Source organism: Schistocerca piceifrons, chromosome 3, assembly GCF_021461385.2.
Source record: "Schistocerca piceifrons isolate TAMUIC-IGC-003096 chromosome 3, iqSchPice1.1, whole genome shotgun sequence".
Lineage (NCBI taxonomy): Eukaryota > Metazoa > Arthropoda > Insecta > Orthoptera > Acrididae > Schistocerca > Schistocerca piceifrons.
In genome coordinates, this window is record NC_060140.1 from 295,654,409 (window position 1) to 295,681,359 (window position 26,951).

A 26,951-nucleotide genomic window follows, 5' to 3' on the forward strand; every position below is an offset into this window, starting at 1 on the left:
GAAAAAAAGAACAACCATACTGAGATTAAATAATGTAGGCAAAATGACAGCTCACTTTCAGAGATCCTAGTGTATGCAGTTATTAATCAAAATTAATATGACAGATTTTCATACAATAATTCAATTAGATGCAAACAGATAATAAATTGGTATGTCATTGCTTCAGAATGTTACACAGTTCTCAGTGATTCATTAGGTAAGTAACCGATTATCTATCTAAATGTAAAGGGGTTCAATCTTCAATTGATGCTGGGATCTTTCTGTCACTTGTTGAGAGAGCAAATTTAACTGGCGGAAGGAGAAAATATAACAATGCAGAAAATAAAGCAACCAGAAGTAAAACACAAAACTGCAGAATCATGCATGACTACAGGAAATATAGATTCCATCCGCAGGAAAATTAAAGAAACCCTGAAGAAAGGGGAAGCAGCTGTATAAGATGATGAAGATGACATGGGAGCTCTGTGATATTGTGAGAATAACTTGACAGAGCACTGAAAATTCTAAGTCAAAACAAGCGACCTGGAGTACACAATTACTGAGATCCTTGGGAGAACCAATACACAGAGCAATAGGCCCAATATCCTCTGGCCTATTGAGCTGCTCTCTATCCATGATCTCTTGGCAGAGATATTAGCACCTCTCCTCCCTCTACTGCATGGGCCAGGCCATACCCACCAACATTATCAGTTTTATTGCCGGTTAAAGGGGGTACTGTCTGACAGTAATACCGATATGAATTCTGTGGGGAGCAAAGGTACTCTACACATGATGATCCATTAGGAGAGAACCCATTATGCCTACTAGAATCACAACAAGTGCACAAAATGGGTGGAGACAGTCTAGTTAAATACCTATTTACCATACCAGTCAGATTGTTGCCTTATATGAAGCTTAAAACTTCATACCACAACTGTCTTCTGAAAACGACACTGCTTGTGTATTTGGATTTTGCACTGGATATTACTGGATTGATTACACTAGCTTGGTTCAAATGGCTCTGAGCACTATGGGACTTAACATCTGAGGTCATCAGTCCCCTAGAACTTAGAACTACTTAAACCTAACTAACCTAAGGACATCACACACATCCATGCCCGAGGCAGGATTCGAACCTGCGACCGTAGCGGTCGCGCGGTTCCAGACTGTAGCGCCTAGAACCGCTCGGCCACCCTGGCCAGCCTACACTAGCTTACAACTACTTTGGCATTCTTATACTTTCAAATAAAGTTCAAGACACAGACTTCATTGGAACTCCACTGTGCCCCATGTGTACTTTCCTACACAAATTGTTCAATATATTTACAGAGGTACAAAACTACCTAGCAAACTTTAGGCTACCGCAAAAGTAATAATTTCTAAACTTTATTCCCCTCAGCAGATGTGCCTACTCTTCAACCTTGAAACTTTCTATATGTGTCTCAGAACACAGTCAATTTGCAACTCCATGCTTTACAGTGCTCAAAAAACACACACAAATTTGTGGAAGTGGGCATTTGACAGTTGATCTATCTTATTGCATTTGCAGTGTACTGCCTGCTCATTATAGAATGAAACAATGGCATTTAAAATACAGCATGAAATCAGGAACACATGACAAGGCTTGCATCATCAGCACAGATGATGAATCAAAAGTTAGGAGGGGGGCAATCACTTTCTTCAGCTCACTGTTTTCATTGTGTGTTTCAATGATATGATCCTCTCATCAGACTATTCCTTTTGCAGTAATAAGCTCTACAGTATACAGTAACCTCCATACAGTTAATCATTTTGAGCTCTACAACAGTGACACAATATTCACTTGGGATGTTGCATTTATCTGTACATTTTGCCAGTCATGATTTTTATAATTTGAACAGAAAGATACCATTACAGAATGTTTCCACATGTTATAAACCAACAAAGAGTGTTCCTAAAAAATTATCATATACTGGGAAAAGTATGTCAAATGCCACATCTTCACTTTTCATGACTATACTTGATTAGGAAAACAAAATGATTCACAGCTATTTGTTTAAATGACAGCTACAACCAAGTGGGGCACAAGCTTGATCATGCCTATTGTTCTCTTCAACTTGTCGTATTGTTCTGTTGAATCAAGTGCTACTTATCATAGACAGCTGCAGACAACACTTTAGGCCAGTGACATAGTAATGTGATCTGTTTCTGTTGTTGCATTGTTTCTCTGTGTGGCATGTTTATTTTATGAGACAGAATGTCTAAAACTAGTTGCGAAATTGCAACAGAACTGACTGCTGCTGCTGCTGCTGCAGCCATATTGTGCACGCTGCCCTTCCATGCTCGAGTGTCAATTTGTTACTTTGATCGAGGTATAAATAACACATGCTACTACAAGTGTACCCTAATGCTAATCATACTTCTAATTTTTCTTGAGTATTGGAAATTATATAATTTTTTTGGTAGGATAGGAGTGAATGCATGGTAGTGTCTTATATCTTCTGCTATAGGTTAAAGGCCAATTTTTGGGGTATAGAGTGCATGGAAAAGCTATTCTTGAGAAATGAAACATTATTATTTGTAGAGGGGGGGGGGGGAAATACCAGAGGGGGGGGGGGGGATAGTTAAGACCGAGAACACTAAGCACACAATCTCTTATAGTGCCTGCCAACACCCATAAAAGCAAGTGGCCAACACCCATAAATGCAAGTGTCACATCAAGTGTGACATGATTACAGTCAGAGATAGTTGGACTTCTCAATACACCCATTTGTTTTATCTCAGAAATATGTCAATGGACATCTCTATCTTTAACAGCTTTCCGACATTTTTAAGTAGGTGATTAGATAACACGGACAATCTGGCATCCTATGCATTAATGTGATACTGCCATACTGATTTCAGCTGAAGTTTCACTTAAACACTCTGTATATATCACAATGACTCTGTGGTAGCAATATATAATATTGCTGCCATTAAACAGTAGACCATCTGCATTATCATATCAACAGTGTTAATATATTAACATACAGTTACGATCACCTTGAATTACCTGGTAAAAACTATGAAAATTTCTTTCTCCTTTCTGTTGTAAAATTACTCTTGACTTTTCTAATAAGTAATTATTAATGTGGCCTCCCACTGGATCTCCTTTGAAATCAAAGTTTATGTCCATGTACTTTCCAAACCTGGAGGAATTGTCATTCCTATTCGTTTTTGCATTTCCAAATGCTTCAAGAATTGCATTTGACTGGAGAAGAACATTTTTCACTCTGTAAACAAAACAGGATATAATATACTGTTCACTGACATTTCTAGTTATTGACCAGATACAATATACCAATATAGTATACCTCTCAACTTCCTGCCGACCACCTAAATTGGTCACTGCAGCTATATACTTCATTATTATTTTTGAGGCTTCTGTCTTTCCACTTCCTGACTCACCACTAATAACTATACACGTATCACGTCCCTGTTGCTTCATTTCTTTATGAGCTGCATCTGCTATTGCAAATATATGGGGTGGATTTTCAAAGAATTCTCTTCCTACAATAAAAATCACAAACACTCATTAAAAACAACATAGATTATGTATTACAGACATTCTTTATTATCTTAAGTAGAACTGGTAATTCCAAAAGACCTAGTAAAGCATATGTCACTGCACTCATATTTCACTTCATTTTTTGCATGGTTTTAATTAGTTGTGAATTACTAATTAAAATAGTTCTCACTTATGCTACTACTGGTTACTATTAGTCTACTACAGGTACTCTCATGTTTTTCACACCAGTAATGTTGTCCTCTGTAAAGAAATAACATAAGGACAACACAATAAAAGATTTTATGTCTGAGGGCAACATTGCCACTTTTAATACGATGAAGAAAAACAGATACTGTCTAGATCTTTTTTATGTTTATTTGGATTACCAATTCTGATCTCTGTTACAGGTCATCCTCATACCCAGCATCCAATTACTATGAAGTACAGCTTGTAAGCAGAGTGAAGATTCAGGTTTAGGATCTGAAGAGGACTTTTAACAGTGCTCAAAACCATAATCCAAATGACATAAATTTGATGTAGACAATGTGTCTTTCTTTACAGGCAGCCATATTTAAACATTTTCTTCAGGCAGATTTTTGTGTCTCACTTTAGCAGTATTTAGTTTATCAATCAAGTTCGAATCCTAATAATTCTGGTATTGTCATACTCCAGTACCTTAGGTGGACTTCAATAAACTAACGCACTCCCATCCTTTTCTCTTTCCTAAGCCTCCTCTTTACTATATGGCTTATTTTATTTTCCTTAGGGACTTTATTATAAAGCAAATTACTTGATAGTTGAACTGCAGTCAAGAAAAGAAGTGGAAGACTTTGGTACAAATATAGGCAGTCAGTATTATTGGCTTTGTCAGTTTTTATCACCACCTACTTCAATGCTGCATCTAAAAGATCTGAAAGCTAAAGCACTCATACCATGAAAAATCAGACTAATGTTTTCCTAAAAAAAGTAAATATAACAAATTAAACAGAAATAGTTTGAAAAAAATAACTTCATTGTCTGTTGTGCCACTTGACCCTACAAAACATTAATAAACTGTCAAACCATCACTCACCAATTAACCCAAAAACATACTGATTACAACTTGTGACTGCCCTAAAAAACTTAACCCAAAAATAGTACTGTGAAAATACTGACTATGTTAGCAAGCAGAACAATTAACAATTGATTACAACTTTACACTATATTATGAGTCACAAATGAAGGCAAGCTGTGCAGAGAGGTGCAGGGTTACTAAATGCACCACTGTAAATTTTTAATGACTGTTTTGGCAAGTGTGTGGAGCTTCTACAGTGTGCTCCTGAGAGATAGTAACATCTGTAATTAGAATGGTGTTATCTGCCTCATACTTGAAGTAAACATGTATTCTGTAAATTATGTCTCACACCTAATTGTGTAGTATTTGTCACTTACGAACAACAGAAGCCACAACAATTTGCAATAAATTTATGAGGAATGATTAATAATTCCTTTGTTAGTGCTCAGAGCACAGTCAGAGTTGTGTGTCATACCTGATGTACAGAGCTTTTCATCCACCTCCATTTGTGAATCCTATAGTTAAATTGCTCTCACTCCATTAAAAACTGTGGAATGAAGCATTTGAACAATGCTACTTCTAAACCATAATGAAACAAACCTTTATACTGAGTGATATATTCTTGCCCATAAATATTCATAGTTCGGTATGGATTGACAGAAATGCACACTTCTCCTATATAGCTGTATATCTTTCCACCTTGAAATCTGGGAAAAAATGAAGGAAAAAAATTAGAAAATGATTTGTGTGGATCCCAGTTAAAACTAAGTATATTAACATAACTAGATTAGACATATTTTTAAGAATAATTCAGAAAGTACCTGTTAATGTTTCTCTCACCTGGACAATCTGAAAAACTTGTTCATAGTGTTCTCTTTATAATCTATCACAACTTTACTCTAAAAATTTACTGTTAAGGAAGGAACCACTCAAACATCTAAATTCTGTACACCTTTTTACGCTGCCAGTAATTTACTACGTACAGTTTCATTCACATATATGTAACAACACTCAATCTAATTGAAAATGAAATCATTTTGCAGAACCAAATCCATGACAATGTGGCCACTAATCCATAAGTCAGACTCCTGTAATACAGTTGAGAGAGGACAAGAACTTTCTAAACATGCATGAGGTTGAGGGCTCCACACCACAGGAAGCGTTAACAAAGCTGCGGAGAGTGCTGATTTTCAAATGACACTTATTTTTAAGCTGGCAAATATATAGCAGTGGCATCATCTAGGTTTCAAATAAAAGTTCCACATAGTGGGATGAATCTGCCCTGTTGAGCAGTTCATTATGAAGGGAAAGTTCTGGACATGGCTGCACAGTTGTACATCAGCAGAAATACATATACACATTTTGGTGGTGGAAAATTGGAAGCCATGGGTCAGAGCTCAGGACTGTGCATTCTTTATGGCACCCCAAAGGAGGTGTTCAGCAACACTCATGGCTAAAAATCTGCAGTACATGTAAATATCATCTGCACATAATGACAGCAAGACCATAGGTGCCATAGCTCTTGCAAGGTTATTGTTCAACTTCTCCTTTTTTCACTTCGAATAGCAGGTTTACTGCATGTTTTGATCTCAGTCCAGCCAGAAAAAATTCCAGTAAGGATCACGATGAGTGCCTCAAACTCCGCTTATACAGTACAGTGTGGATATGGTAATGTCAGCGGGTGTCACAGGACTTCCTTTTGTCAAAGAAGACAGTAATGAGGTGTTGGAGAAGAACAAAAATCATCCTTAGCCAACTCCAGAAGAAATAAGCGGTCAGTTGTGAACTTTCCCTTTTGAAAGCCACAATTGGAGTTGCACGAAAGGCTCATCTCAAGAGACCAACAGAGTTGCTGGAGGCTGTCCCTCATCTGCTAGTTCCTGAGACTGATTGGTCTACAGGTGTCCATCTTATATGAGTTTTTACTCTGTTTCAAGTCGGGAACAATTACACTTTCTCTCAGCTGATTTGGGATCTCATCCTCAATCCAGACACAATTAAAGACCGCAAAAATGTGGTGTGGGCAATCCACAGTTAGATGTAGTAGTATTTGGTAGTAGATTCTATCAGTTCCTGATGCAGTATTGTGCCCAAGGGCCAAAGTCCTGAGGAGTTCTCATTCACTGAAAGAGGGATTATATGGTTCTAGATGTCATGTAGTGAAGACAGGTTGTAATTCTCCGCCTGGCTTTTGTGTATATGGAAAGGGGAAGGATAACTGGTAGACGCAAATACTCGAGTGAAGTGTACCATAAGGCATTCTGCAATAACAGTATAGTCACTACAGAAATTTTCATCTAAGATGTTAGCATGAACACTGGTTGCTAATTGGTGGATGTAGATACAATGCAACTTGACACAAATCTGTAAAGAAGAGATATACGTCCCTATAGTAGTGATATAAGAATATTCCTGGTATTTTATGAGCTAATGTGGCTGAGCTCAGCCCTTTAGAAGCAATAGCGTTTCCTACTGATAGGTGACGCTTACGTTGTTGGGGCACACAGCTGTGTTATCTGATGGTCTTGATGATTTCTTGTGTCCACCATGTGACTGATTTCAGATGATATGTTACAGAAGAAAGGGGGATCATTACTGCCACTGTTTTTATATTGGGTAGTTGTATCTTGCAGCACGTCATCAATATTGCCTTGTGGGGTAGCACCTGATGATGCGCCAACAATGAAACATGCCACTAAGCTTTCTTGAGACCCCATTAGGGTAGGTGGTCAGTCGGGTGTCGGTGCTGAAGGGAAATGACAATCACGAAAAGATCACTCTCCCAGATGTCTTAATACATGCTTGTTGAAGTAAAAAGGGAGGAGGCTAGAGCCACAGATCGAGACACTGATGGCTGAATACGTCATGTACTACTTCACAATTGGCTTCCCACTGCAGCGATAGATAATTAGTTTTACTTTTTCAGGTAATACATTCTCTTTGAAAGTCAAAACAAAAGCAGCAGTAATCATTCTGTTATCTCTCAGCTACATTGTATATGACATTATTCCAGCTTTGTGTGCAGTTCATCTGCAATATGATGTCGTGAAGGAAACAGGGATTGTTGAAGCTTTTGTAAGGAGTGATGGTGACATAAATATTCACAGGAGAGGAATGACTGACTTGAGATTGCTTTTAACGAGGCAACAGTTGGTTTGCATTATACTGATTGATATTAAATCTCCAAATTTAACCTCAATATGCTCGACAAATATTGACAGTTTTAGGTCAAAAAGGACTTGCCATTAGTTTAGGTACAAAGTAGTTTCTGAGGGTAGTTCTTCTCACTATTTCTTTTGAATCTACTTTCCTCCCATTGTGTAGCCAAAAAGAGAAAAACTTAGTGTCATACCTTTCAGTGATGAAACAGTCTACTCTCTTCAGTGAGACTGCAGAGATTTTGCCACCACCAGATTGAGGAAGTCTGACTCACTTCACTTCAAATCACCTGCCGTAGTGCCTCCTACTCCAACTGGGAGGTCTCATGCTGCAGACTCAACAGTCAAACATGCCTTGGCACGCATGAGGAGTTACCAGCTCTGGCACCAACAGTGTGTTCCCTGCATTGTTAAGAGGCCTGTAATAATGCAGGAACTTGATAAGAACCAACCCCCCCTTTCCCTTTCTCAGCCCCACCACAATGGATTGGCTATTGTATTATGTTACATGCACCTAATGCCAACAGCTCTGCCGTGGTGGTAACATCAGTTCCCGTCAGATCACCAAAGATTAAGCACTGTCAGTCAGGGCTAGAACTTGGATGGGTGACCATCCGGTCTGCCGAGCGCTGTTGGCAAGCGGGGTGCACTCAGCCCTTGTGAGCCAAACTGAGGAGCTACTTGATTGAGAAGGAGCAGCTCTGGTCTTGTAAACTGACAAAACGGCCGGGAGAGCAGTATGCAGACCAGCTGACCAGTGCCCCTCCATATCCGCATGCTGCGATTCCCCTTGGGCTGCGGATGACACGGCAGCCAGTCGGCACTATTGGAACATAATGGCCTGTTCCGACATAGTGTTTTTCTTTCTTCCCCCCCCCCCCCCCCCCCCCAATGTGATCCACTCTCACAAGAGACGCATAAGGTAGAATTCGACAGTGGACGCCACATGTACCTGGTTAAGGGACATTCCCTACACTTCCCATGCTACAGTAAAATTTTGAAATAATAAAAATCAAACCTGGAAGCAGGGATGAAACGTGTTAGCTGAAATGAGGTGATCTGCTTTCAGTTTATAAACATCACCTGGCGAGATTCCAAAATTTTCAACGCCATCGAGAAAAGGATTACAAGCAACTGAGATTTCTGCATTATAATGGCATATCTCTTCTTGTTTGATAAAGTTTTCTTTCAATCAGTTCAAATATTCAAGTTAGGGAAGAGAATAAATCTGCTATCAAGTATAAGTTGGAACACAATTTCAGGTCCCAAGTGATGAATCTTTGCCATTGCAAATGCTGATATGTGACATAGTGTACTTTCCAGGTGAAAACAATATGCTTGGATGCTAATCTTGTTTTCTTTTTTTTTCCCCAATAAACTCCCATTAAATATGATACAATGTGGCATAATTTTGTTTTTGTATTTACGCAGATATGATTAATTCATGAGAATTCCAAAAACCAGCAGTCATTATCTTTCAGTCCACTCTCTTCGGTGAACTATCTCAAATATTTGTTGATGGCTTTGGTTGTTCCTTGGATACAAGAATGCAATGATGGATCCAAATTTTATTCAGAAGGAAGGAAGGAAAAATAGATTAAGGTTGGAGACTGATCAAAAGCACAGTGGGAAGGAAATTGGCCTTGTCCTTCCCAAGGAACCATCCCAGCATACGCTCCACCAAGGGTTATGAATCTGCAAAAGAAAAGTACTGTGGATTGCATGCCAGATTCAGATTCTGTGTTTTATATTCCTGGGCATTGCAATTGGAATACTTTGTGCAGGCGGGGATATTCAAGTATATATATCACACACACGCACAAATCAAGTAGTTATTCATTTCTTTCAAGTGTCAACAGTAACAGTTATATCGTGGACTTACACTTTGTGATCTTCTATTAGCATGTCATTAATTTTTTAAGTGCTTTCCTACGTGAAAAGCACAACTTCTGTGAGCATGTTAATTAATTGAGAAATAAGATAGTTGCTTAGCAGAATACAGTCTCCATGAACCTAATTAAATTAAATTTTTACATATGGTGCAGTCAAACTCAACTGGGATATGGTTTTCCAGTACGAAATTGTCACTCTGCACTCAGAGTTATGGTTTCTTACTTTGTGAGATGATCTGTGACAGAATGATGTGGTGTAAATGAACTGTACCCCAGTAATGAGAATAATTCTGAAGTCTCTCTCTCTCTTTCCATTGCCAAAATGAAAAGGGAAGTCTTGTCATTAAATGTCTATGTATCAGACTCCATTAAAGCACGGTTTACTGCTCTAGAGGGGAGTCCCACAAGTGGGTAAAGTTGGTAAGGTACACTTTCAGTGAAAATAAATTGATCCAAAATAATTGCAACACTCCATAACTGGCACATGTAGTGTTGTTTTATCCCCAGGAAACCTATTTGTAGGTATCCTTCTGACCAGGGGAAAAGGAGGTAAATATAAACCAGAACTCTTGGTGCACTTCAGTTAAGCTTGAGAATGGAAAAGTGAAGGCTTGTGTGGACTGTTCGTCTGTTGACATGTCTCTGAAGGTCATTAAAAGCTTAGACAAGGCCTGGCCAAACAGTGTTCCATGAGTGCTTCTGCCTAGCACTCTGGGTGCATGTGGGGCTGAGGGGTGAGGAGGAACAGGAAAATGAAGTCTGCTGCCGAACATCGCTAGTGCGAGCTGGTTGGCTTGCCAAGATTTGCTAACAATACCAACTGCTAAACAATATTTATGTTCTGCATTAAGAATACCACAGGTCTATGCACTTGTCCAAAAAAAAAAAGTGGAGAGGCCACATCATTCAATGTTAAATGGGAATTGCTTTGCTTTTTCTATAGTTCAGACATCACATGAAGTGCTTCACATTCCATCACACTATTATGAGCTGGGAAAACATTCACTACAACATCACTATAACAACAGCCACAAAGACAGTATGGGGAAAAAACTTGAGTTAATCGTAAACAGAGCAGCGACAATATCTTTTATGGTCACCCTCACCCGTTATTTAATTTCACCAAGTCTTTTAATGCAAGGATAGAATTATTTGGTGACAGCCATGGCAAACAAGATTAATATTGTCAAACAGAAGTTAATGCTATGGAAAAATGAGCTTCAAGTTCACAACCTGGAAAATTTCAGGGAACTAAAGGCAGTCATTTGTGGACATGACTGATTACGTTTCAATAATTGAAGCATCTCATCACGAATTCTCTGAAAGATTCCAAGACTTTGGAAACTGAAGACTGATTTTGATTTATTTGTCAGACAGTTCTTGCTTTTTGTTGCTGATGTACTGCCTCATTTACCATCAACTTGAGCTGATAGACATACAGAGCAGTACCCAGCTCCATGACTTGTTTGTCCAATCGTGGAATTTACAAGACTCTTCTAAAATTCACACCAAGAGCAATATCCTCAATTGCACAGACAAGTCACTAAAGTTATTCCAATGTATGTTTCAACAGGTGTGCCCCCCCCCCCCCCCCCCCCCCCCAATTATGAAACTGAGAAACTCCACCAACATTTGGGTTTAATAGATTTTATTCTGCATAACACCATATGTTTGGACTATCACAAACCATAGTTGCAGTTTATTACACATTCTAAAATTGACATATGTATAAATTTATAAATAATACAACTTAATTTACATGATGATGGCATCTTCTTGGGTAAAATATTCTGGAATTTCGTCCCCCTTTTGGATCTTCGGGTGGGGACTACTCAGGAGGATGCCATCATTAGGAGAAACAAAACTGTCATTCTATGGATTCGAGCAAGGAATGTTAGATCCCTTAATTGGGCAGGTGTGTTGCAGAAGGAACAGGACTTCTGGTCAGTTGAATACAGGGTTATAAATACGGAGTCAAACAGGGATAATGCAAGCCTGGGTTTAATAACGAATAAGAAATTAGGAACATGGGTAACCTACTATGAGCAGCATAGTCAATGCATTATCGTAGTCAAGACAGATACGAAGTATGCCTACCATGGAATTACAAGTTTACATCCAAAATAACTCTGCAGATGATGAAGATGTTGAAGAAATTTATGATGAGATAAAAGAAATTATTCACATAGTTCAAGGAGACAAAAATTTGATTGGGGTGGGGAACTGGAATTTGATAGTAGGAAAAGGAAGACAGGGAAGAATAGTAGGTAACTATGGACTTGGAGCTAACACTTGGTTTAAGAATCATGAAATAAAACTGTATATGTGACAGAGACTTGGAGACACTGGAACGTTTCAGATTGATTACATAATAGTAAGATGGAGATTTCAGAACCAGAATTTAAATTGTAAGACATTTACAGGGGCAGATGTGCGCTCTGACGACAATTTACTGGTTATGAACTTTGGATTAAAACTGAAGATACTGAAAAAGACCAGGAAATAAGGAGATGAGAACTGGATAAGCTGAAAGAACTAAAGGTTGTTGAGAGGTTCAGAGGGAGCATTAGGCTACAGTTGACTAGAACAGGGGAAAGGAATACAGCAGCGGATAAGTAGATGAAATAGTGACGCCAGCAGAGGATCAAGTGGGTAAAAAGATGAGGGCTAGTAGAAATTCTTGCGCAACACAAGAGATATTGATTTTAATTGATGAAAGGAAAAAATAGAAAAATGCAGAACACAAAGTAGGCAAAAGGGAATACAAATGTCTAAAAAATGAGATTGACAAGAAGTGCTAATTGATTAAGCAAGAATGGCTAGAGGAACAAATGTAAGAGAAGCACATATCATTAGGGGAAAGACAGATACCACCTACACGACAATTAAAGATACCTTTAAAAAAAAAAAAAAAAAAAAAAACAACAACAACAACAACACCTGTATGAATATCATGAGCTCAGATGGAAAAGCAGTTCCAAGCAAAGAAGGGAAAGCAGAGATATGGAAGAAGTATATAGAGGGTCTGGAGAAGGGAGATGTACTTGAGGGCAATATAATGGAAATGGAAGAGGACATACATGCAGACTAGTTGGGAGACATGGTACTGTGTGAAGAGTTTGACAGAGCACTGAAAGATCTAAGTCGAAAGGAGGCCCCAAGAGAAGATGATATTCCATCAGAACTACTGATAGCCTTGAAAGAGCCAGCTATGATATAACTCTTCCATCTGGTGTGCAAGATGTATGAGGCAGATGAAATACCCTCAGACTTCAAGAAGAATATAATAATTCCATTTCCAAAGAAAGAAGGTGGTGACATGTGAAAATACTGAACTATCAGTTTAATAAGTCATGGATTTTGAGACATCAAGGGCTCACCAGTACTGGAGGGAAGTATTTAGTTTGCTTTGTTTTGCTTTAGGGTGCAAAAAACAACTGGGGTCATACACGCCCAAGTCAAAACTATAGAACACCAACAAAAAGAGGAGTTAAACGACTATTCGTCAGCCCAAACTGACAGAACAGAAGACAGCTAAAAACACGCGTGTGAAAAAAGTGCTAAAAAAGACACCATACAGAAATGGAGGTCCAAAGCTAAAAATTAAATGGCCTTCGCCATATTGCTGCAGCACATAAAAAGTAAAATCCAGTCGATAGCCCACATGTCATTTACTAAACCAGCTGATAAATCAGACAGCAAACCCAATTTGGAGCAAATGGTTAAAAGAAGGGCATTCCATCAGGAAGTGACAGAGAGTTAAAATGTGGGTGCAATGTGTACGATGTGGTGGATAGGGCCACATAGCAAATGACGATGGGTAAAAAGACAGTGCCCAATATGCAGCCAAGTTAAAATAATCTCCTCCCAGTGGGAGAGCCAAGAGGTGGTCATCCAAGGCACTGGGAGAGGCTTAATAATTGACTGATTGATTGATTGAGAGGGGTATGGGACCAAACGGCGAGCTCATCAGTACCGCAATTCCAAAGTGAGTTACAGAAGAAAGAGGGTCTGCTAAAAGTGGATGGATTCGGTCAGGGGAGACAAATTATAACATAATGAACATGAAACACACACAGTACAAGCATAAAAGCTGAGACCAAATCTAAAAACTGGAAAAAAAGGGGGGGTGGGGGGGTGGTCATGGGGTACAGACTGCGAAGACTCCAAAAGAAGTCCCAACCACAACCAACCCGCCCCTGGTCCAAAACTACAGGAGAACTTTGTATTTGGAAATAAAAACCACTTTCACGGAGGAAACCGAGGACCAGGCCAACCATCCGTGGATCGTCTGCTAATATTAAATTTAAGGGAGCAGGGAGACTATACTTAACATGAAGGACCAAAAGAAGGGGACATGCCACCAATATGTGAGATATCGTCAGTCTGGCACCACAACCACATTGTGGGGGTGGGTCGTAACGTAGGAGGAAACAGTGGGTGAGCCAGGTATGAACAATGCGTAAATGGCATAAAACAGTGGACTCCATATGAGAGGAGTGGAAAGAAGGGCGCCAAACTGCAGTTGACTCCTTGATTGTGCAGAGTTTATTATTATGAGCAGTAGCACTCCAGATGGCATTCCACTGTTGGGCAAAGAGAGATTTAACATAGATCTGCATATCCACAGATGGAATCATGAAAGAAAATGGAGGTCAAGTATCTGCTTCTCTAGCCAAATGGTCAGCCAATTCATTCCTTGGGATGCCCACATGACTTGGGACCCGGAGAAAGACGACTGGACAGGCGGCACGCTCATGGGCAGAGAGAAGGTCACGGATAGCAGAGACCAAATAGTGACGAGAGTAGCATTGATCAACAGTCTGCTCATGGAGTTGGAAAAAATTAAAACACCGTGAAAGGAGGTCTGAGAAAAAAAGGAGGGCCCTGTGAATGGCTAGAAGCTCTTCTGTGAACACACTACATGATCCTGGCAACGAATGGTGCTCAAAGCCAGTAGGAGATGTGAAAGCATATCCCACCTTATCAGTAGTCACAGAACCATCAGTGTAAAAGATGGTGGCACCCTGCAAGGATGGCACATACAAGACACTGGTAAACCATAGGAGCAAAAGAGACCTTAGGACCCCGGAATAGATCAGTCCTAATCCTTGGTCTAGGCACCATCCAAGAGGGGGGGGGGGGGGGGGGGGGTTATGGGAGGAAAGACATGGGGTGCAGTCTAGTGAGTGCAGATGGAGATCCCAACAGAGGGTAGTGAGATATATGTCAACCGGCAATCCTACCCATGGGCGGGTGTTAGGAGGGAGACATTACTCATTGGCGAAGAGCACAGGGTACATAGATACATAGAATGGTCAGGGAATTGGCGTATGGCAATTGCGTACAAGACAAGGAGTTGGCTCTGTCGGATGTGTAGAGGGGGAATCCTGCTCACGTGAGGAGACTATCAACAGGACTAGTGCGAAAGGCACCAGTAGCCAGATGCACCCCACAATGATGGACAGGGTCAACAAGTTTCAAAGTGAGAGGAACTGCTGAGCCATAAACCTGACTACTATAACCCAGTCTGGACAAGACCACAGCATGGTAAAGATGTAGAAGAGTGGAGCGGTCTGCACCCCACGATGTGTGGGCCAGGAGGTGGAGAGCATTAAGCTTCCACATGCATGTAGTCTTTAGGTGGCACATGTTGGACAGCCATGTCAGCTTGTTACCAAAAATAAGGCCAAAGAAATGGGATTTGCTACATCAAGGAGCTGGTTGCCTTAATAAAATTTTGGATCATGGGTCGACAGCAAAAATGCATAACCCGCGTTTTGGAGGGAAAAAACTGGAAGCCATGGGTGGTGGCCCTCGCAGAGGCCCATTGGATGGCGCCTTGGAGCTGGCGCTCAGCAGATGCTACACAGTGGGAACTGCACCAGATGCAAAAATCATCAACATACAACACCAGGGTAACCAGAGGCCCAACAGAAGTCACAAGCCCATTGATGGCAATGAGGAAGAGTGTGACACTTAGCACAGAATCCAGTGGGATACCATTCTCCTGAATCTGAGGGGCACTGAGGGAAGTGCGAACTTGAACCCGGCAGAGCTGGTAAGATAAAAACTCATGGATAAAAATCGGAAGAGGACCACGGAAGCCCCACACATGGAGGGTAACTAAAATGTGATGGCACCAAGCCATGTCATACTCCTTATGTAGATCAAAGAAAACTCCGACACGGTGCTGGCAGTGAGTAAAAGCCTGTCAGATGGCTGATTCCAATCAGAATAAATGGTCAGTTGGAGATCACCCTGCCCGGAAGCCACACTGATACGGTGACAAAAGGCCCTGAGATTCGAGTACCCAACATAATCTGAAGCTGACCATCCTTTCGAGCAGTTTACATACAAAGTGCATTCGTAAGGCTAATGGGGCGGCAGCTGTCAAGAGACGTTGGGTTTTTCCCAGGTTCAAGGATGGGGATAACTATACTGTCTTGCCATTGTGACAGAAAAGCACTTGTGAGCCAGATGTGGTTGAAGACCCTGAGGAGCTGTTGCTTCGGGGGAACGTCCAAGTGTTGGATCATCTGATTGTGAATGGAATCCGGGCCTGTGGCTATGTCTCATGAAGAGCTAAGAGCCTGCACCAATTCCCATTCAGTGAGAGGTGCATTATAGGGCTCAACATGGTGTGGGATGAAATGGAGGGGAGAGGGGGTCTGTTCAACTCTGCGTTTCTGCTGGAGAAAGGTAGGAGGATAGGAAGCGGACGATAATGCCATCACAAAGTGTGTCACAAGGTTTTCTCCAAGGACCAATAGATCAGTGCACAGAGCACCTTGGAGGTTCAGACCCTGGACAGTTGACTGTTGCTGGCAGTTCAGAATGCTACGGAGCTTTGACCAAACCTGTGATGAAGAGGCATACGTCCCCAGGGAGGAAACATAGAGCTCCCAGCATTCGTTTTCACTCCGCTTAATAAAGTAACAAGCCTTAGCACGGAGGTTGGTCTGGGAAGGGTGTCGCTTGAATCACCGCAGCGCTCGTCGGCGGTCCTGGGCAGCGACTGTGATGTCCTAGGTCCACCATGGCTCCAGCCGAAGGTGAGGGGGCCCTGTGGATAGAGGGACAGCAGTGCCAGCAGCATGAAGAAGAGCAGCAGAGATGCCTTGCATGACCACATCAATGGAATTCAAGAGGAAGGTGTCAAAGTGGACAGCAGACATGTATAAAGGCCAATTGGCCCTGCAGAATGCCCCTGGTGGCAGCAGGGAAACGATAGTATCACTAGAAAGTCGTCACTGGCACAAAGGTCATTGTGGGATGACCAATGAATGGAACCCATGAGCGCAGGGGAGGAGATCATGAGATCGATAGCAGAGAAGGTGCCATGAGTGGCACTGAAGTGGGTAGGAGAACCATTGTTGAGGAGCACTAATCGAGGTCCATGATAATTTGGTCGAATAGGATACCCCTACCCATTGAAGTGACACTCTCCCACAGTGGATGGTGGGCACTGAAGTCGCCAAGGAGGAGAATGGGGGCAGGACTTGCTGGATTAAGGTAGATAGTGCAACATAAGCAAGTGGCCTACCTGCAGGGAGATAGACATTGCAAATGGTGATTGCCAGAGTCATTTGCACTCTAAACGCTATCATTTCCAAGGTGGTATGTAGGGGGATCCAGTCACTAATGACATCAGAGTGGACCAAAGTGCAGACCTCACCAGATGCTATCCCGGGGTCAGCATGGTTTCCCGACAGAACGCCCGATAACTACGTAAAGTTGGAGAGTGGTCATCACGGAAATGCGTTTCTTGAAGAATGAGACAGAATGCAGAATAAGAGGAGACAAGATGTTGCATTTCCTGTAGGTGACGATAGTATTCATTGCAGTTCCACTGGATGATCGTGTGGCACGATTTCAAGGTAGACATGGAGAAGCCGAGGAGGAGGTCAGGTCACTTGGTCAGTAGTTGTCACTGACAAGGTTGCGGTGACAACCATAAATAAGATGTCAGACTCAGGTTGTGAGGGGGGAGATAGCACCTTCAGGGGCACCAGGGGCACCTTGTCATGGGATTTATGTTTCTTCTTCTTCTTCTTCTTCTTCTTCTTCTCTTTCTGAGATGGAGGAGGGCAGGGCACAGGCAGAGTACAGGCTTCTGCAAGACCGGGAACCGAAAGAGAGCGGGCGACCTCGGGTTCAAAATGGTTCAAATGGCTCTAAGCACTATGGGACTTAACATCTGAGGTCATCAGTCCCCTAGACTTAGAACTACTTAAACCTAACTACCCTAAAGACATCACACACATTCATGCCCGAGGCAGGATTCGAACCTGTGACCACAGCAGCAGCGTGGTTCCAGATTGAAGCGCCTAGAACCGCTTGTCATAGCGGCTGGCGCGACCTCGGGGCACACAGATTGTACGGGTGGTGAGAGTCTTCTGGCCTGAGAGACGCCAGGGAGAGGGGTCCTGGGAGGGAGCCCAACGACCGGCTGATGCCGAAGAAGGGGGCACTTCTTCAGCCGGGGAGAGGGTGCGGCTCCCTGATGGGAGGTCATGGGAATGGCAGGGTGGAGGGAAGAGTATGATGGGGCTGGAGTAAGAAAGAGGGAGAGGGAGGGGGAGTTGACACAAACAGGTGGCTAACACGGGGGGGCCTTCACTCATGGACTGGCTGGGCATAGTCACCACACAAAGGGTATGCCGTACAGCAGGAAGACATATGCGCAAAACGCAAGCACCGAAAGCACCGCATATGGGGAGGGATGTATGGCTTCATGTCACATCTGTAGCATATAACTTTGACCTTCTCTGGGAGGGTATCCACTCCAAAAGCCAGAATGAAGGTACCAATATCGGTGCAGTGCTCTTTGCAACCCTTCTGCACACGTCGAAAAAAATGAACCCCACACCGCTCCAGATTAGCTCGGAGTTCCTCATCAGTTTGCAGGATGAGGTCCCTATGAAAAATTACTCACTGGGCCATATTCAGAGATTGGTGAGGAATGATAGACACTGGGAGATTACTAAGACGATCACAAGCACAAAGAGCTGCAGACTGGGTAGCAAAAGAAGCTTTGATCAAAAGGGAGCCCAAATATATCTTACTAATAAACTCCACTTCACCAAACTTGTCCTCGATATTTTCCACGAAAAACAATGGCTTTGTGGCGGTGAATGTGTCCCCATCTGTCCTAATACAGAAGAGGTAAAGGGGAAAGGATTTCAACCCAAGACGGCGAGCCTGGCCCTCCTCCCATGGAGCAGCCAAGGAAGGGAAGGTTGTCAGGTCATACGAGGCAGCATTCAAGGATCCTTCATTCGAACAGACGGCTGTCTGAGAATGGCCAGATTTTTGCAGCTTGATACGCTTCATGCGCCAAGCGTCCACCCTGATAGCACCCACTCCAACCAGAGGCGCCACCCAGCCACAGCAAGGGCCGTCTGGTGCGGTGGCCATTACCGGGAGTTCCAATGCTCCAAGAAGATGAGCAACCACTCCTTGGGATACATGGAGAGGGAACAGCTCAGGTATCAGTAGTGTGATTCCTGAGTTGTCAGGGGGCTCAGCCATATGGGTACATAACAACCCCACCACACGGACTGGCTACACGTGCTGATGACCTAGCAGGGTGGAAGGGGGCTACAGTGGGGAAGGGTGAGGGGAAGGGAGGGGGGAGAGGAATCCACACCCTAGATGCTAGGGAGGAAGTTCTTCCCCATATGGCTCACACTAAAAAGTGGAAGTTTTGAAATGGAGGTCAAACCTCAAGTGGGAACTGAAACACCAAAAGGGTGAAAGAACAGGCAAAAGGAACAAAACTGCAACCAATACTGGAAACCAGGTGGATAGCCAGGTCAACATAAGTCAGAACACAGAGAGAGGGGAAGGAGGTGGCACCGGGGAAGGAGTGGGGTTAGGGAGGGAGGGGGCAGTGGGAAGGAAATACAGTCAGGGAATGAAGAATGGGCCACTATAGCTCAGGGCCACGTGTGCGCCATGCACAAACTCACGAAAGAACAGTGAGCCCCCCTGGGTGGGAGAGGCTTCATAAGCCAAAGCTTATTCCAGTGAAGGGGGGACCATGAGGCAATGCCAAAGGGACACCACCTCCTGACAGACGGCAATGCAGAGATCATCAGAGGGAATATAGGTACTCGCAGGCTGAGGTACGAGGACTGCAGCATTGGCAGCAGTGTCAGCAGCCTCATTTTCTGGCAGACCAACATGACCAGGAACCCACAGAAACATGATACTGGCTCCATCAGGAGTGAGCAAGTTACAGTTTTCCTGGATCCGCTGCACTACGGGATGGGCAGTGTACAGTGCAAATAAACTTTGAAGGGCACTAAATGAGTTTGAGAAGAGGGCACAATTGAAAAGGCTGTGTTGCCAGATGTGCTCTGCGGCCTGATACAAGGCGAAGAGCTTGGCTGTAAATACTGCGGGATGTGCCGGAAGCCGATATTGAAAGACACGGGTGACAATGACGAAGGCACACCAGACCCCAAGGTCAGTCCGAGAGCCATTGGTGTATAAAAAGGTACTATCGCGAAGTACCATGCGAAGGTCATGAAACTGAAGGCGATAGACCGAGGCTGGAGTAGCGTCTTTAGGAAGCAAATGAAGGCCAAGGTTAACATGGGCAACTTCATGAAGCCAAGGTGGTTAAGGGTTCGCACCCACTGGAAAAGTTGCAGGCAGTGTGAAGTTAAGCTGCCATAGCAAGCGGACTCCAGGAGGTAACAGAAGAGGAATGAGCCCCATACCGACGATCAAAGGAATCGTCAAAGAAAGAGGCATAGGAGGGGTGGCCACGCTTGGCAGACAAACGGCATGCATACCTACTGAGGAGAAAATCACAGCTGTAGAAGAGTTGTAATTCAGCAGCTTTAGCATACAAACTCTCAACTGGGCTGGTGTAAAAGGTGCCAGTGGCCAAATGGATGCCACAATGGTGGATAGTGTTGAGACAGCATAAGAGGGATGGGTGTGCAGACACCTGAACAAAGCACCCATAGTCGAGTTTTGAACATACAAGGGAGCGGTACAAATGGAGGAGGGTGGTCCAATCAGCACCCCAGGAAGTACCACTGAGGACACGTAGGCTGCCAGGTAAGACATATGGGAGGACTAAGAGAATTTCCTATCAAGCATGAGCCCGAAGAATTTTGTAGTTCCAATTAACAGAAGGGCAACAGGCCCAAGATGTGCAAATGATGGGAGAAACCGTTTGCACTGCCAGAAATTCATAGATGCGATTTTTTCAGTGGAAAAGCTAAAGCCATTGTCGATGCTGCAGGAGTAAAGACGATCAAGACTTCACTGAAGATGCCGTTAAGTGAGACAGGTCCATGGAGAACTGCAATAGATGGCAAAATCATCAACAAAAAAGGAGCTGGAGATGCCCGGCGGGAGACAGGCCATTATAGGGTTAATGGAGACAGCAAAGAGGACGATGCTCAGGATAGAACCCTGAGGCCCACCATTTTTCTGGATAAAGGTGTCCGACAAGGCAGAACCCACATGTACCTTGAAAACTCAGTCTTGTAAAAATGCCCAAATTAAACAGGGCAGGCGCCCACAGAAGCCCCACGCGTAAAGAGGACAGAGAATACCAGTTCTCCAGCACGTGTCTTAGGCCTTCTCCAAATCGAAAAACACGGCCAGAGTACGGGATGTTCGCAGGAAACTATTCATGATATGGATGGACAAAGTAAGGAGATGGTCAACTGCAGAACATCGTGCTCGAAATCCACCATGTGCATTCGTTAGTAAATGGTGAGACTCAAGCGACCACGCCAGACAGACATGAATCATGCATTCCATCACCTTGCAAACACAGTTGATAAGAGAGATGGGGCGGTAGCTAGAAGGAAAATTTTGTCCTTACCGGGCTCAGGTATGGGTATAACTGTGGCTTCACACCAGCGTCCACGAAATGAGCCCTCTGCCCAGATGCAGTTGTACATGTTAAGCAGAAAGGGCTTGCCCGCAAGAGAAAGGTGCTGCAACATCTGAATGTGGATGGCATCTAGCCCTGGGGCGGAGGATCGAGATGAACCGAGACCATGATCTAGCTCCCTCATAGAAAAGGCGGCATTGTAGTACTCACAATTAGGAGAAGAGAAGTGTATCACCCCGAGATTCCTCCACTTGTTTCCAATCGAGGAAGGCAGGGTGACAGTGGGAAGAACTCAAAACTTCCACAAAATGGCAGCCCGAGGTGTTTGAGATAGCAATAGGGTCTACGATGACATCGTCAGCTACTGTCAGGAGAGAAATTGAGAAATGTATCTTAGTTCCAGAAAGCTGTCAGTGGTTGGCCCACACGACAGAGGAAGGTGTGGAACTGTTAAAAGAACTGGTGAATGAAATCCAGCTAGCTCTTTTGTTATCCTGAAGAACGCAACGACACTTTTCACGCATCTGTTTATAATGAATGCAGTTTGCTAGTGTAGGGTGGTGGTTAAAAATGCGGACAGCACGTCTCCATGCGCTAATTGCATCACGGCATGCCTCAGTTCACCAAGGGACTGGGACACCACATGGTAAAGAGGAAATGTGGGGGATTGAATGTTTGACAGCAGTAAGGATCATGTTTGTGAGGTATTCTACCTGATCATCACAACTGGGGAAATCTTGTTCTCTGATGGTCGCCTGGGAGGAGTAAAGCTGCCAATCAGCCTTAGTAAACTGCCACTTAGGCGTGCACGCGGATGGGGTAGGAATCAGTAAACGGATAACACAGGAAATGGTCGCTCAAGTAGGTGTCAGAAAGAACGGACGACGAGAGACAAACTGGACAAAGCAAAAGGAGAGGTCCAAATGGGAATAGGTGTGCGAGGAGTCGGAAAGGAAAGTGGGTGCTCCAGTGTTACAGCAGAAGAGGTTAAATTGGGCACCTCTCTGACAGGTCCTGGGAGAACCCCAAAGGGGATGATGTGCATTAAAGTCACCGAGTAGCAAAAATGGGGGAGGTGGCTGCCCAATAAATTGAAGGAAGTCTGCCCTGGTGACAGAGATTGACAGAGGGACATATATGGTACAGAGGGAAAAAGTCAGGTGGGGAAGGAAAAGGCGAACTGCAACAGCTTGAAGATTGGTAGTTAAGGAGATGGCTTGACTATGAATGTCATCCTGTATGAGCAGCATGACGTCCCCATGAGATGGATTGCTGGCTTCAGCGGGAAGGTCAAAGCGAATCGGTAAGAAATGTGAAAGCTCAAAGTGGTCGTGAGGGTGCAATTTCGTTCCCTGAAGGCAGAGTACAAGGGGATGATGCGATGCTAAAAGCAACCGTACATCCTCTTTGTGGGACCGAAGGCTGCAAATGTTTCATTGGGTGAAAGCCATGGTGAGGAAGAGATGTAGGGGTGTCACCTCACCGGCTGCCGAGTTACAGCTAGGGAAGAGGCACTACTACTGGGCACAGCAGCAGGAGGATCCTGCTCCATGGGGTCCACAGAAGCATCAGCTTGCTTGTGCGGGTGGTCTGTGGAGTACAACACTGAAAAACGGTTGTTGGTGTGCACTGGCAACACGGAGGCTGGGTGGGCTACAGTATCACGTGGCAACACCATGAAGAGGATCTTTGAGGTGGTGAAGGAAAAGACCGTTTGCCTCTGGTGGACCTCTTTGAACCTTTCCAGTTAGATGAAGACTCTGGTGTTGTTTGGCTGGAGGGGTGGAGAACGTCTTCACTGGAGTACTACTCCTGTCCTTTCTGGCCTACCAGTTGTGTAGCTGGTGGCTTTGCCCCTTGAGGCGAGAGTTTGACGGCTTGTTGCACAGCTGGACGGGGTGGGGTGGGGTGGGGTGGGGGTATGGGGATGCTACATTGACACTGGGAAACTTCACAGCCTCAGAGCTGAATTGAAGATTGCATGTCTGCATGGTCATGTCCTTCATCAAGTGAGGGGTAAGAAGAACAGAACTATAGGTACCAGACGGGAGAACGTAGGGTTTGCGACTAGCCAGCAACTTGCGAGGGATAAGGCACCTTTTCCTTCACCCGGATCTCTCGTACAGCCCGCTCATCAAGATACACCGGACAATCCCGAGAGGCGGTGGCATGGCTGCCACTGCAGTTGATACAGCGGGGAGAAGGAGGTGCGCATCCCTACCACACATGACACATTTGGCTGGGTGTCGACAAGACGTTCTAGTGTGGTTGAAACGATGACAATGGTAGCAGCGCATTGGGTTCGGAATGTACGGCTGGATAGTGATAATTTCATAGCCTGCTTTGAGCTTGGATGGAAGCACCACTCTATCAAAGGTGAGAAAGAGAGTGCAGGTTGGCACTAAGGAGGAATCTACCTTTTTCATTACACAATGGACAGCAATGACATCCTGATCAGAGAGGTAAATTGGATTTTGGCCTTGGTTAGACCATCGAGCAGCCTGGTGTAAATTACACCACGGGAAGAATTCAAAGTTCTGTGGGCTTCGACACGAACAGGGTAACCGTGGAGAAGCGAGGCAGCAAGCAGTTGTTGTGCTTGAGAATCAGAAGTGGTCTCCAAAAGCAAAGTGCAATTCTATAAACGAGAGCAGGATTTCATAGGGCAAGCAATTGCATCTACACCTTTCTGAATAACAAACGGACTTACCGTGGTGACGGACTGATCATTTTCAGTACGTGAGGCCATGAGGAACTGTGGTGCAGTGGGAAGGGTCTTTGAATCATTAGCCTCATTACATTTAAGTTTTGTAGACATTGAGTGGGAAGATGACTGACTCATCGTAGGGAAATCCCCCATGATTGCCAGCTTCTCCGATGGCGTTCTCCTTCCAACTAGGGGCCCCCTTCACTAGACGGTGCACCCGCCTTAGGTGATTGTTCACACCTCAGGTCACACTTCCCGAACACCTGACAGAGGGACCAAGTGGCAATTTGGGAAGGTTACAGCTCAGGCAATCACCCCTCCCTGGGCCTGACCTGTATTCTTCCGCATTTGCTTGTATCTCATTGGATTTCATTTCACGTAGCCAAGCTGTGACCAGTACAGTCAAGTACGATCTTAAGGATATGTTTTATGCTGTGTTAATGCACATAGACAGAGTGATAATGTGTGGGACAACAGCTTTGCCGGTGCATTAAACTTGGACAGCACTGGCCAACCAGCGGTCCAATTAGCCTGCAATGATGTGAGCAGCTGCAGTTGAGACTTAAAAGGAATGGGCAAAGAAACAATATAGCCTCAAACACCATTTAATTTTTAAAGAGAATGAAATAATATTTATCAAAACTCCAGCACGCTTTTTATGTGAACAGGCTGAAAGCTTAAAATGCTATCATTCTCACCTGACACAGTATTCTAATTACAAACAAAATTGACGAAAATTCCTAACTTAAACACAGGGTAATGTTTTTGAGCGAGCTATGAGAGATGCAAAAACATACTGCAGGGATTTCATCATACAGTTGAATACTGAAGCCACTGGCGGTATTAATTACAGTCAGTCATCTGGTAATCTCAGAGCTCCTTCCTTATCTGAATCAGAGAAATACTTTTCAAAATTGGAACTGTCATCTGCAACATTGATAAAGAGTCGATCAACAACAGAGTCCACAAAGCCACCCAGGTGCCGCATTTTCTCCTCTTCTTTTACGATGTGGCGTTCTATATCCCACCGACGTTCAGCAGTGACATGTGAGAAAGGTGTGCATGCATTAGTTCCAGTATGTCTGGTAGCTTAACAGGCTTGTTATTTCTCAGGCCAAATCCCTTAACTTGGCTCCATCAGTTGTGTTGGGTTCATATAGTAATGGTACAGTGGCAAATTTACAAATGCAACATTTGTACAGTGTGCTCGTGCCGTGCGGAGTAGCCATGCGGTCTGAGGCACCTTGTCAAGGTTCACGTGGCTCCTCGCCTCAGAGGTTCAAGTCCTCCCTCAGGCATGAGTATATGTGTTGTCCTTAGTGTAAGGTAGATTAAGTAGTGTGTAAGCTTAGGGACCGATGGCCTCAGCAGTTTGGTCCCATAGGATCTTACCACAAATTTCCAAATGGTGTGCTCAATCCTGTGAAAATGATTGTTTTTCAAGTTTCTACGACACATATCTACATCTGTGGTATAAAACAATGGACATAGTCCAAATACAGAGTATTTTGCTTTCATTTTTGACTTAAAAAATTAAACTGTTATGTTTTCTTGATTTAAAAAACCTTATTAACAGTCTTTCATAAAATCGATAACTGAGACTTCATATTTGAAATGCAAACAGATTTCACATTCAATATGTAATTAAAAACAAGACGACATGCGTTATTCATAAAAAATGATGATGGATTTTATAATTATGAGATGTAGGTAATTCAAACTGAATGTGAAAAGACATTGACTTTGGCGAGGCTTGTACCAGAGCACAATGTACTATGATGAATTATAAAGCTACTACGCTACCGATTCCACTATACACTAACGTGCACATATGTCTCAACCGTATCTAATACGGTCCCTCAGTAAACTTCAGAGCCAATTATCTATGTAAATTTATGACAAACATTAAGAACAACCTATTTCTCAGCACTTTTTAACTGTGTTCCAGACATGTGTTTCACTACGCAACAGGAAGCAGCCTCAGCCTTTTCAGACTGCATATTAACAGCGCAACAATCAGAGCACAACAGTGCAGAGACTGTTAATATACATGATTTTTTTAATAAAAAATACATAATCAAAGTGTGATGAAGAAAAACATTGATGGCTGCTAATACATTTGAATAGCTTAAAGTTTCATTTAATGTAACTTAGCAATAATGTATCTAATACATAACTCCGACCTACTTCCAAGAGCGCAACACCACCAGTGTGTGTGTGCTACGGCTTCTGACCAATCATTGCGTTTGTGTTTGTTTACATCAGGTTTATTCTTATAATGAATGGAGTATAGTGATAAAGTCCTGCTTATAAAAGTATGCTGCTACATTTGCCTTTTAGAAGTAGTCACATTGTGTTGCAAACATATCTTCTTAAGTTTCCTGCATGTGGAGCTTTTGGCTTACAGCCATCCCACTCGCACACCAGCACAGAATAGTGGAGTGGTGGGGGAAGCTGAAGTGCTGATTAGACTCACTCCAGGAATGCAAAACTTGGGCCAGGCCTGACTTAGACTGAGTGCACACTGTCACATTACAGTAAGAAGAGTTGTTAGCATAAGAAACTTCCAATCAAATTGGTGTATACCACAGTGACATTAATCGAACACTGTACCACTATTGTGAGACGCAAAACATTCAAAACAAGTGTCATAATCTTCACCTGTGATCAATAATACCAGCTCATCACCACTACCTACAAACTATAGCTCACAGGTACCGAGAGGAGAACGCAACAAAACTTTGTGCTGTTTATACAGAGGTAATTGAG

General features: G+C 43.3%; 1 protein-coding gene across 1 annotated transcript in view; it reads right to left on the reverse strand.

Moving 5' to 3' along the window:
• LOC124788496 (unconventional myosin ID) overlaps window positions 1-26,951 on the reverse strand; it is a 157,127-nt gene that overhangs the window by 91,647 nt on the left and 38,529 nt on the right. Inside the window, exons 2-4 of the mRNA XM_047255766.1 lie at window positions 5,160-5,266; window positions 3,312-3,507; window positions 3,011-3,230 (exon numbers count right to left, since the gene is read on the reverse strand). Of these exons, the coding sequence (XP_047111722.1) occupies window positions 3,011-3,230; window positions 3,312-3,507; window positions 5,160-5,266 (523 nt within the window). The remainder of the gene's footprint in view (window positions 1-3,010; window positions 3,231-3,311; window positions 3,508-5,159; window positions 5,267-26,951) is intronic.